The sequence below is a fragment of the Lagenorhynchus albirostris genome, chromosome 1 (assembly GCF_949774975.1).
Source record: "Lagenorhynchus albirostris chromosome 1, mLagAlb1.1, whole genome shotgun sequence".
NCBI lineage: Eukaryota > Metazoa > Chordata > Mammalia > Artiodactyla > Delphinidae > Lagenorhynchus > Lagenorhynchus albirostris.
Window position 1 is genome coordinate 43,758,640 of NC_083095.1, and position 13,530 is coordinate 43,772,169.

Here is a 13,530-nt window from a genome sequence, read left to right on the forward strand (position 1 = left end):
TGTGTTCCTGAGCAAGATACTAAGTAATTCTGTAGTTCCTTGTTTTATTTTCACATTTTTGTAAAGGTAGAAAACAGTTTATGAACTTGAAGCCTTTAATATAATGAAATATGGGACGAGCCAGCTACTAATAGAAAACTGTTATTTTGTCATACAGTTCAGAAGGCATTAACCTTTGGGCTTATGGATCCTGCTTGACATTCCCAGTTGTCTTTTTTTTTCTTTGAATGTTTGATCCCATGAGTCCACATATACTTCCTTGAAAATATATTTGATTTCTGTTCCCCCTGCCCCCACCATGGGGGAAGGAGAGGAGGTAGAGAAATATCTGTAGTATATTTAGCTTTCTAGGGTCTTGCCATTTAGTAAAGTAGTTAAACTAAATTAGGGTTTAAGTTAACTCAGTGACTCCAGTTATGATAGCAGGTAATATTCACTTACCAGTGATGATAGAGACAGACTAGACCTGTGTCCACAGTGTTCATAGAACGACCTTGAACATGCTTATGGATCTTAACTCATGTGACTTTCTCTTTCCTGACCATATGTAGTATGTTGTTTCATCAAAACTAAAAGTGTATTACCTTAGGGACTTCCCTGGTGGTGCAGTGGTTGAGAATCTGCCTGCCAGTGCGGGGGACACGGGTTCAAGCCCTGGTCCGGGAAGATCCCACATGCTGTGGAGCAACTAAGCCCGTGCGCCACAACTACTGAGCCTGCGCGTCTGGAGCCTGTGCTCCGCAACAAGAGAAGCCACTGCAGTGAGAAGCCCTTGCACTGCAACGAAGAGTAGCCCCCGCTCGCCGCAGCTAGAGAAAGCCCGCATGCAGCAACGAAGACCCAAGGCAGCCAAAAATAAATAAATAAATAAAATTTTTTTAAAAGCATATTACTTTAATAGTTACAATTAAAGGTAAATAGTCATGATTAAGAAGTGTATTTATCTTTTCATCCCTACAGTGGATTCTACTCTTGAATAAGTTTTCATCCCTAAGTGAAAAGTTGGTCTCTTTGCTTTAGAGGGAGAAGGAAAAAAGAAAACAAAAACCAGACTTCGTTTGTCACCGCCATTTCCTGTTGCTTTTGCCTTAGGACCTAGGTTGTAGGAAAGTCAGGAGTGCTTTTTCTCTTGCTTCCCTTTCTTAGTCACAGCTGGAGAACTGTGGAAAACAGAGGTCAGGATGTAGTCAAGGATATTTAGTTTTTGCATCCTGGCTTTAATGCACCAATAAACTGAGTTGTGTTTTAATTTTTTCACATTGAAAAACAAGTTAAATCAATACAAAATTATGTTTTGAATCCATGAAATTTCATAAGTGTTAATCCTATTTCTTTTAAAATCTTATTGGTCCTGTGAGACTTCCTTTTTAACATGAACACCTTCATACAACAAAATCAAACTACTGGATATTTCCTCAATTGACAGAAATGGTTTAAAAGTTCTGTCTGCAGTGTTTCTAAATGATCACCTCAGGTTGGACATTCTAAACAGGAATTCCTATGTGGTTTGGATTATGTCCTCTTTATAAAAAGTGGCGGGGATAGGGATAGTAAATTTTTTCTCTGTTGTCATAAGTATTCCTCTCTTTTCACTGCACTGCTGAGAATATTGTACTCCCTTCTCACTTGCTATTTTTCTCTCCTGTCATTCTTCTGGAGACAATGACTATTCTTCTGCTTGGGCAAGCTACCTTTATGGGAAAGTTCTTTGTTAAGTAGGGTCCGTTACCCATTCATTCAACAAATATTTGTTGAGTACCTACTAAGTTAATGAGGCTGCATGTCTCAAAGGGTGTGCTGTATACATATTAATCCTATGAGATGTGCTGCAAAAAACCCAAATGGTTCAGAGCCCAAGGAAGTTTGGGGTATGGGCATGCTTTGTTTCATTAGAGATTTACAATATACCTTAGTATGTTAAATATTCTAAGAAGTTCATTTCCCAAACTTATTTGACCATGAGCCTGTTTTACTTTCTACTGTTAGTTTTGTGAATTCTATGGAACATACTTTGGAAAATGTTGAGTTATATATAGAACTCGCCCTTACTGTTAAATAAGGGAAGAGAAGATAGATATATAACTATATATATATATGTATAAAGCAGACAAGACGATAAAAGTCCAGATATAAAGGGAGGTAACTGTAGACCCCAGAGACAAGGGAAGAGTTCATTTTAGCTGAAATATATAGCATGCATGAAGAAGAAGAGTGCTATGTAAGGTAATCGGGGTTTAATTGTAGAGGTCCTAAATGCCAGGATTAGGAATTTGATTTTTTTTTTCTTTCTTGTAAATGTAGATGCCTTGATAATAGTGTTTGAGGTCATGTAATTTGACTGTGGTGACAATGGCTATTTGACTTCCAGATTAGAATTTGAATAGCTAAGAACACGTTTGTGTAAAAACATATTTATGTCTCTTAGATTTACAAACTAAGTAACAAAAGCTATTTAAACAGACTTATTGAAAAAGACTTATTCTCTTGTTCAATTAACTATTTAAATATGTTTAATGAATATGAGATATACAAGTAAGGACTACTCCTTTACCTTCAGGGTGCTGAAATGCTACTTGTTTTAGACATATTAGCTATTAAACAAGTGTTTGTGGAACCTCGCCACCAATTACAGTATCATGTATATGAGAAAATGTATTCATTCAGTAAACATTTAGCTTACCTTACCCTACCTACCCTAGGCCAGAAATCCTTCCAGGTACTGGAGTTAAAAGATGGTTTGAGCTAAAAATCTAGTTGGGGGAGTCAAAGAAAAAAAAAAGAACTCTTTCTTCTCTCAACATTCTACCACTACTCTCAGTATTACTTCATTTCTGACACCAGATGTGTGGGGATTTTCTTCCACAACAATTCAGTTCAGTTTTCCAATAGACACTGACTGGGTGTCCTACAATTCACTCTAATTCTGATACTGTTTTATCTGGAGTTAGCATCAGATCCCACAAGTTAAGGGCTCAGTCCCACAAAAATGCCCCCAGTTCAGATACCAATTGCAGTCCAGGTTGTCACCTGTGTTTCTGACTGACAGCTATAAATTGGAGGGTCTCATGACCCCCTCTTAGAGATTCAGTAATTTGCTAGAACGGCTCACAGAACTCAGGAAAACAGTTTGCTAACTAGATTACTGGTTTATTATAAAAAGCTAAAACTCAGGAACAACCAGATGGAAGAGGTACATAAGACAAGATATGGGGAAGGAGTGCAGCACTTCCCTTCTCTTGGGTGCTGCCACCCTTCCAGCACCTTGATGTGTTCAGCAACCTGGAAGCTCTCTGAACCCCACACTTTAGGGATTTTTATGGAGGTCTCATCATGTAGGGATAATCATTAACTCAATCTCTAGCCCTTCTCCCCTTCCCAGAGTATAAGGGGTGAGGCTGAAAGTTCCAGGCTTCTAATCATGCTTATCTTTCTGGTGACCAGTCCCCATACAGGAGCCCAACAAGAGTTGCTTCAGTAGGACAAAAGATGCTCCTATTACCCAGGAGATTCCAAGGGATTTAGGAGTTCTGTGTAAACCACTCCTATCACCTTTGTCACTCCGGAAATTACAAGAGTTTTAGGAGGTCCGTGTGAGGAGCCAGGGTTGAAGACCACTGGAACAAGAGATGCTCCTAGTACGCTTATCACTTAGTCCCTTAGTTGTCTTGTGTGTGCTTTCTTTCTACCTTTCCATGGGTAGGATGAATCCCATTTTGCTAGTCTGAAACGAAACAAAACGTTTGTAGTGCTTTTCAAAAGAATCAATGTTCAATAAATGTAATTCATTTAAATCCACCATGAAACACATAGTCTCATGAAAATCAAATCAAATGTGGTTAAAAGGAGAGCCAAATGTGATAAAATTCATTTAGTTCCAATGCCAGAATTGCATAAAGTTCATATTTGGTTTCTGGTAGAATCTTGGATTTATAACACCATAGAATGCCTATTTTTTTATTTCTGGAGTGGAGGGTGGTGGTACTGCCTTTTTGGTTTTGGATCTATGAAGCAAGTTTTGATTTTCAAGATCCTGTGCAGGGGATTTGGCCATGGCCCCGATAACAAGTGGTTTGATTTATTGTGCATCTATGGTGTGCTCAACATTGTTCTGTTGACCACAGCTGGAAAGCAAGAGAAGTGTATGACAGATCCTGACTTTGCTTTCAATTTAATTGTGGAGAAGAGAAAAACTTACAAATGTTACTATAAAACAATAAATGACAAAATGGCAGTAATATATTGTTTTGTGTTGGCATTTGAATTTTTAAGCCTCATAGGGGTTAAGAGTAAAGAAATCAGTGGAGATCATCTAGGGAAAGAACCCTTTCCCCATAAGTATTCTTGTAGGTTGAGTTACCTGGTCACAGGTAAGGAAGCAGAATTAGCATGGGTTTGAAAAGAAGACTAGAGGAGGCTGCTGGTAGTGTACCTGTTCATTTTGGGGTGCAAAGAAATTTGGTTAGGGAGTGTAATATAAGAACTTCAAGGGCAGACTTAAGAGTGTAAACTTCATAGTTTAGGAATTGCATAGGGAAGTTTCTGACTAAAAGGGAATATAGTGTTTTAAAGATTAGTTTGGCAGTGGTCTGCACAATGAATTTAAGAAAAGCACCTTATATAGGAAGTACTTGAACCCACCTGTTAGTTGGTTTAATAGGACACAGAAATACTTCTCTCTGAAATCCTCTGAGCCTTATTTTTATTTTTATGCGCTACGCAGGCCTCTCACTGCTGTGGCCTCTCCCGTTGCGGAGCACAGGCTCCGGACGTGCAGGCTCAGCGGCTATGGCTCACGGACCCAGCCGCTCTGCGGCATGTGGGATCCTCCCGGACTGGGGCACAAACCCGTGTCCCCTGCATCAGCAGGCGGACTCTCAACCACTGCGCCACCAGGGAAGCCCTGAGCCTTATTTTTTAATCTAAGCAAGCGAAAATATTATAGGTTCTTTGAGTTTGTGGGTGGCTGTAACATATTTTATTGGATCTATTTTTGGGAAAGCTACTATAAGAAAATATAAACATTTGGTTGGATTTTCTCAAGGAAACAATGTTAAATTAGGGATTTATCTTCCTGTCCAAGGGCTTGAGGTCTTAATTTTTAATAGAAATGACCACAAACTCCAAGTTTTTATTACAATTGGTAGCATTTGTAAAGAATAGGAAATCAGCTTAATAGATCAACACAGTAATCAATTATGTAAAGTTGAATTTAATATGATAGTATCTTTGTAGTACACACTTAGATTTTTGTTTTTGTTTTGGCTGTTTGCTTTTAATTACTACAGAAAAACAGAGATTAAGATATACCTTTGTCAGGTTCACGAAATTCTAAAAGATTTTTGGGGTAATAGTTTACAGGTATCTTTGAGAATCCTCTTAGGAGGACTTGGTCATTTGGAGGTCTTGGAGAATTTGTTAATTTGACTATCTTTTTCTCATTGTAAATGCCTTTGCAGCAATGCTAAGTATTAGAAAGTAAATTATTGGGATTTATTTGGTTTTATAAGCAGCAAAGGTTTTGTTTTGTTTTTTGCTTTTTTGGAACTTCCATTCCATTGGAATCAGTAGTTGATTTATCTTAAACTCTTGTTGATAATTTGATTGCTTCTGCAGATGAAACCTGAACTTTGCTTCCAGGATGCTGTTGTCTCCTAAGTTTTCCTCCTGCTTTACTGGTCCCCCTTACTTTGTCTTTTGTTGGATCCCTTTCCTCCTCCTATCTCCACATGTTGGCATGCCCTTCTTCTTCCTAGATGATCTCATCCTGTTCTGAGGTTTTAAATAACTCTAAGATTATGTCTAATGCCAGTTTCTTCCCTGTAATACAAACTTATTTTTCTGACTATGTCTTCTGCATATTCACTTGTATATCTAATTGGCATCTTCAACATATCATATGCAGAATAGAACTCTTACATCCCTACTCCCTTTTCCATCTCTTTCCCCAGTCTCACTAAATGGCACCATTTACCATTCATACAGTTGTTCAGGCTGCAGACGTCTATGAGTAATCATGATTCCTTTTTAAAATTTCTCCCACATCCAATTCATCAGCACTTTGTGTGAGTACAGTCTTTAAAATGTCATGAACCGGGCCACATCACAGTACCCCCTCTACTGCCACTTTCATCTGAGTCATTAGCATCTCTTGACTAGATTAGTACAGTGTTGCAGGTTTTCCCAGAGAAGCAGACTTTGAGACAGAGTTTAGTGTGCGGAATATTTATTAGAAAGTACGCTTGGGATAAACACATGTGAAAGGACAGGGTAAAGAAGCAAGATTGGGCCTTAGGAGAAGTAGCAGTACAATGCTGGCTCAGTGATAATGGTGATGATCCCTGTGGGAAGATCTGGAAGTAAAATTACGTATCAGAGTTGTCCTGCTTTTTACCAAAGTGGTCAGGCCTTTATATCCCCATCTTATTTAGTCATTGGATATAGACCACATTGAGAAAAGTATGACATTGAGTGAAGTGGCTCTCTGCAGCTGAGTGGATCCCTGAAAATACTGCCAGGTGAAGGTTCTGTGCTGACAGCACTGCTAGCAGTTAGAGCAAGACCCTTCTTGAAGGGAGATCTGGATAACACGTGTCCACCTCAGACCACCCCTGTGCCACTAGGCTCTATGTCTTCACATACATTTGGGGGGTTCCTCCTCTAGACTCCAGTTGGGGTTCTTATCCTGGAGGAAAATTAGAAGGTGGTTAGTGGGATGAACTATGGCCCCTACTGTTGCATGTGGTCTCAGGTTGCAACTTGATATCACTTTCCATTTTTTACTCTCCATTCTAACTCCCTCTCACCTTCAGCTAGTATGTCTGCTGCTTTAGGTGGCTTAACTGGTTACCATACTCTTCTTAGGCCGGGGCTGCGCACATGTCCGTGTACTTTCAGAATTGGTCAAGGGAGTATCACAAGATCCTTACAAGGAGATCTGTGTGTCAAACATATTGTTCCCTGCCCCCTCTGTATAGTAGCCACCCTGCCTCCCTCTGATGATGTCAGTTGCCCTGCCAAAGATGGTCACTCCTCTTCTTGTTTTTTATTTGCTGGATAAAAGCAGCCAAATGCCCAGGGAGCACTTGCAGTTATCGTTTATTGGGACTCTTAATTATGTTCCCATACAAAAGTATTCCCCCTTTGGAGATTAAGACCTCTAACCCTGTAGACCTTAGAATTGCAGGAATAGCAAGAACAAATTGGGAGTCATGATGAGCAGGGCCACTTCTGATTTTATTCCTTGTTCCCAGGCTCATGTGTTTCTTCTGTTGGGGACACAGCATCATATAAAGGTTTTCAATTCAGAATGTATACTGCATTTTGGCAGATAGTGCTCCATCTTTATAGAGTATTGTCTCTGAACTGGTAGTTCAGTTATACCTTCAGCAAGCTCTTTCAGTGCTCTATCAGACTGGCAGCTTCTGGGTGGTATGGTTTATGATATGACCAGTTGATTCCATGGTCACCCCCTTTGCTGTTAAATGGGTCCCATGGTCTGATATGTGAGATCCTATGCCAGGAGAACAAACACTTCCTTGGAGGATAGGCAAACTCAATTTGGAATGTTTCTATTCCTGTTAGAATGAATGACTCTTCCAGCATGGAAAAAGCCCAGTGTAGTCAACTTGCTACCACATGGCTGATTAGCCTACTTGAAGGATGGGGCTGTTTTAGGAGCTCAGAGTTGGTCTCTGTCACTCTTAAGCTAGATCTTTGGCTTTGACACTAGATGGATCAGCCTTGCTTGTGGCACACAGGCTTCAGTAGTTGTGGCTCGCGGGCTCTAGATGCGGGCTTCAGTAGTTGTGGCTCAGGGCTCTAGAGCACAGGCTCAGTAGTTGTGGCGCATGGGCTTAGTTGTTCTGTGGCATACGGGATCTTCCCCGACCAGGGCTCAAACCTGTGTGCCCTGCATTGGCAGGCGGACTCTTAACCACGGCGCCACCAGGGAAGTCCTATCCTGCTTTTCTAATATCAGATATTATACATGAGCATTTTTTTCTCATTTCATTAAATTTTTTTACAACATGATTTTAATAGGAAAATAATTGTTTTATCCTGTAAGTTTACTATAATTTTTCAATAATGATTTTGTTGAATATTTGTGTAATACTTTTTCAGAGTTATATATAATACAAAAATTTTGTGTTCATATCTGCTTTTTCCCTTAGAATTTTAAAAGTAGAATTACTGGGGTTAAAGGGTATGAGCATTTGTAGTACTTTGATGTTACCAAAATGTTACCTACTGTCCTCCAAAAATACTGTGCCTTTTAACATTTCTAACAATAATGAGAGTGAATTTCAGCTTACCCTCTCTTGTATGCATATTATAATTAAGGAAAAAGAAAAACTTTGTCAGTTTGTGAGGCAAAAAGAAGAAAAAAAAAGTGATAACTTGACCTTATTTGATTACTAGTGAAGCTGTATATATTTCATGTTTCTTGGCCATTTGTATTTCTTCTATAAATTGTTTGTGTCCCTTGCTCATTTTTCATTTGGTATGTTCCTGCTCATAATACTCTTTAATATTTTAATATACTAATTTTCATTAAGTAATTTGTTTATTGAAGATTTTTTAAATTGAAAAAGCCTGTACATTTTAATAATACAGATATATTTAATTAGTAATTTAATTTTAAGTTCTCACATGGTACAAACTGTTTCATTTTTGTAAGTAGTATTAAGTCATGGCCTGTGAAACTTTTTAAAGGAACATTTATTTTGTAAACTAGGAGCCTTTTGTGGCAGATGAGTATATTGAACGTCTTGTATGGAGAACCCCAGGAGGAGGCTCTAGAGGGGGACCTGAAGCTTTTGATCCTAAAAGGTGAAGTAAAAATTTTTTTTTCATAGACCCAATCTACTACAAATTTGTATCTGCAATAGAGGTGACTGTTGGAATTCCTTTCAACATTCATGTAAAGGGAGTTAACAACTGGCCAATAAAAGGAAGAAGCATTAGAAGTTTGAGATTTATTTTTTTCCTTTTATGTTTCTTTTATTTTAGAGAAGGACTTTAAGTGATATGAGGGAAGGGATTTTATTGCATTATGAGAATTTAATATTTTCTCCAATTAGTAATAAATTAGAAATGGCTGGCTATACCTCTAAAATAAAACATGTTGAATATGTTGTTTTAAGTATCGTAAATTGGAGGAACAAAAATTCACCATACCCTGGAATGCACAGTATTATTTTTATATAGTACGATTTACCTTTTTAACTATTTCTATAAAATTGGTTTCAATTCTGGGGGTTAATGGAGATTCCATATGAGGTTTTCATTTATGTCAGAGATAATCCCTAACAGGATGCTGAAGAGAAAATTAGCATGTTCATCCTTACCTCAAGGAATGCTCACTAATACTTTATTTACAATTATAAGTGAACTGGTCACTTCCTAGTGATCAGTTATAGATGGATTGATACATATTCTAATTTTCCTTTGTTAGATTATTAGAAGAATTTGTAAATCATATTCAAGAACTCCAGATAATGGATGAAAGGATTCAAAGGAAAGTAGAGAAACTAGAGCAACAGTGTCAGAAAGAAGCTAAGGAATTTGCCAGGAAGGTACAAGATCTCCAGAAAAGCAATCAGGTAAACAGTTAGTTAAATAATGAGTAGTTTATACAGGCTTTAATATCTTTATTTCCTTTCAGTTTTCAGTTTTTTAAAAAAAATCTAATGCAACAGAATTGTTGAGGTTTCTTTATACTGCTCCCATCTCATGGGATAAAATGTTAATGAATTGTTATCAGGCACTCTTGGTGCACTTGCTTGCCTACTGAGTGTTAGTTTGGGATCACAGTACTCCCTTAGGATGGGGTGGTATCCATTACAGTGTGGTCCTTGCTTTCTCTTTAACAGTGCAAACTTTTAAGAATGATAATTCAGTAGACCTGTATTTTTAGGGGATCATGATTAGCTTAGATATTTAGGTATTTATTTGCATTCTCATTTAATCATAAAGCAAAATAATAATACCAGACCAACTATTGCCTGGATGAAGTTTTTCCCTAGAGGAAACCTGGTCTGGGAAGCTTCACAAAAGTCATGAGGTATATACCCTAATGAGAATGCTGGTGTAACTGGGAAAAGCATGTGCAGAACTCTTCCTCAGTCCATTTGGGAGTAAAACTAGATCTCTAGACTGACTCTGGGGTAAGTAGGCCAAGCTTCTTAGCCATTCTTAGGCCCTAAACTTAATCTGGAACCTCTGAACCTCTTTCACAGCCTGGACCTGATGTGGAACTTGATTGCCCTTTGTAAATGTAGTTAGAAGAGCATGTTTAGCATTGCTGCCTCCCAGGGGCTCTTTGTTCTTTAGTGTTAGGGGTTAGAAAGCTGATTTCTGCTCAGATTTCATATATTTAGATTCCTTCACTTAAGCATGTATAACTGTTAGAAAATAATAAAGTCAGTAATTTACATAAGATAATGTGTTTTTAAGTAGTTAAGGTGATAGATTCCAAATACTTCTAATGCAGATTCCCCTTGGCAATAATGATAGTATTTGTAGTTAATCTGGGTTCTCTGATTGTATTTTATGCTTGTTCACATTTTTCCTAGGTTGCCTTCCAACATTTCCAGGAACTAGATGAGCACATCAGCTATGTAGCAACCAAGGTCTGTCACCTTGGAGACCAGTTGGAGGGGGTAAACACACCCAGACAACGGGCAGTAGAGGCTCAGAAATTGATGAAATACTTTAATGAGTTTCTAGATGGAGAATTGAAATCTGATGTTTTTACAAATTCTGAAAAGGTGAGCACTGTCAGAAGGATAAAAGCAAATTATAGCATTAATAACAATGCCCTAATTATGAACTGCAGTTATTACTTTCCAGAGTCAGACTTCAAATCACTGAGTAGGTGACTTATTAAAAGTCTTTATTCTGAAATGTATACTTATCTACAGATTACTGATCAACTGTATATATTCAGATTTTTAGTTGGATTGCCTGGCATTTTTGTTTATAAAATTTGTATCGTTTAGAAATGTTGAGGTAACTATTTTAATAAATATTTCTTTCTCATAATTGACTTTTAATATTAACAGAATTTGATAGGCACATTCCATTGAGTGAGGGGGTGGGCTGACCTAAATCACTGACAAGCTGAAGTATCTTTCTGTGCAAGGAATTCAGAGCTTCTAGTTTTTGTTACTTGAATAAAGATCTTTTACAAAGAATTAAAGCATACTTTGGATCAAAGAGAATAGAAAAATCTGAATTAATTGTTCATGTTAATCTTTTTTATAGCACTAGTCACTTAATCCTGGTCTAAGGTTGCATGGTGTTGGCTGCTCTACAATCTTGGAAGAGGTTATTTAGCTCACTTTCTTCCCCTCGGGGGAAAAAATCAAAATGCATGAAAAAATAGACATTCTTATGGATGGTATATGCACATAGTGACATTGTCCACTAATATGTTGAATACAGTCTTCCAGAATTTTTCTCAGTGTACTCCATGGGATAGCTCAGATAGTGAAATTTTAAAAACTAAGTAGTACTGAAGTTCACTTTGAATTAAGCAACACATTTTTTTGTGAGTAGGAACTATATAGGGGTATAGAATTTATAAGGTTTAGAGATCTTTAAAAGGAATGGTTACATATGTAGAGGTAACTCCTCTAAAGAAAAGGCAGTATTTTAAATAATGAGTTTCAGGAATTACATTTGTAATATAAAGTAGAACTGATAAGATTAACATCAAGAACATTATCATACTTAAACACTTGTAAAATACTGGCAATATCTAGCTTTTATATATTCACGTGATTTTTATGTATAATAGTGTATACACACACACACACACACACACACACACACACACACACACACGACTTGAACACTGAACTGTTTTTCAGGATACCTTATGGAATGCTTTTATTTTATGTTTCCTAAATATAAACATACATATTTCTAATGTATTATAAAAGTACATATTTATACATATAAAAAATTTATATATATATATAAAATGGTATATAATTCAAGTCTTATACCTTGGGTTACCTTGGATTATACCTGTTGGACTGTAGCGTATATTTATGTTTTGTTATAAAGAAAATGCCGATATTTTACCCAGTGTGAGTTGGTCTGTTTATTTGATGCAGCTCAAGGCAGCCATTTAGAATCTAGAGAAAAATAAATATTTTAAAATTGAATGATTACACATATTTTTATCCTGATTTGTATTGCTTGTAATGTTTTGCATAATGAAATTATGTTTTTTACACTTTTCTTTAAACATTTTAATTATCAAGTAATTGTGTAGTTCATGGTATTACTATTGTCTCTTAATTTTTAAGATTTTGATTGAAAGAAGAAGAAATCTTCATATTCTTGCTACTTCATTCACTTGGTCATTAGCTGTCTGTAATTTTTGAAGAGCAAGTAGAGCTAACAGTGCTTAAGCTACTTCCTCTTATTTTCTCTCCTTTGCTTCACTGTCTACCATATCCCATTTTCTTTCATCTTGTTCCTTTTTTCTTATACTCTAGTCCTCTTTTCCCAGTTGTCTTGTTTTTCTCTCATATCTCCCATAAGTTTTGGGTTACTGTTGAATCATTACTTTTGGCCTGGTACTATCACAGTTAACTACACTTAGGAACATCATATATGGTATTAGATTGCTAATTATTAGATAAACTTCTAAGTATCTCAATTTCTGCACTGTGTGCCAGCCACCTTCCCAATGGAAAGAAAAGGAAAATCACCCATGTAGTTAGGGAGGTGTGTGATTTTGGAAGGAATTAGAATGCGAAAAGATAACAACCATCTTTTTCCTTTTTCTTCCTGCTCCAAAGTCATTTTTGCTTTTTTTAAATCTTTGCTTCTCAGAATCTTCTAATTTTCTTCTCTGGGAAAAAAAACCCATTTTATGACCATAGTATATATTCCCTCTTACCTCTGTCCTTACGGAGTATGTTAGTTGTTTCTCTTCTTAGCATCACAACTTAATGTTCTTCATGTAGATAATGCCTGATGGCCCTGATTATCTTTAACCTGTTAGCATGGGTGGTCTCTCACCTTACCCTAACATCAGTAGCAGATATAAGCAAGTTATTAGATTGTGGTTTTGAAAGCTTCTGTACTTTTATAGTATATTTCAACTGATGGATGACCTTAAGAGCTACTTGTGCTTGAAACAATTTTTATAAAATAATTACCTATGGGAATTCCATAAAATCAAGTGTTATTTACTCTGCTGTACTTCTTACTATATTAAGTGAAGTTTGCAGACACTTCCATCTCTTGAAACAACAAGAACAAACTCCTGATAGGAACATAAAACATGTATGTAGGTCCTTTCTGAAGGGAGTATCGGTGAGGAGAAAAGGGTGGACATTGCTAGTACAACCAAATGGCATGGTGAAAAGAGATAATGCAGTGGTATCTGTGCCCATGTTCAGTAGAATGGAGTGAACATCTGGTAACTGAAAATGACAGTGACATGCTGACTAGGAGAGAAGAGATAACTGAAGCAGAAATGCTATCTGTATTCACTGTTGTTGGTCAAAA

At 37.0% G+C, this 13,530-nt stretch overlaps 1 protein-coding gene across 1 annotated transcript in view; it reads left to right on the forward strand.

Moving 5' to 3' along the window:
- Positions 1–13,530, forward strand: part of EXOC5 (exocyst complex component 5) — a 47,658-nt gene that overhangs the window by 1,784 nt on the left and 32,344 nt on the right. The window contains exons 2-4 of the mRNA XM_060142094.1: positions 8,735–8,829; positions 9,455–9,602; positions 10,575–10,769. Coding sequence (XP_059998077.1) covers positions 8,735–8,829; positions 9,455–9,602; positions 10,575–10,769 — 438 coding nt within the window. The remainder of the gene's footprint in view (positions 1–8,734; positions 8,830–9,454; positions 9,603–10,574; positions 10,770–13,530) is intronic.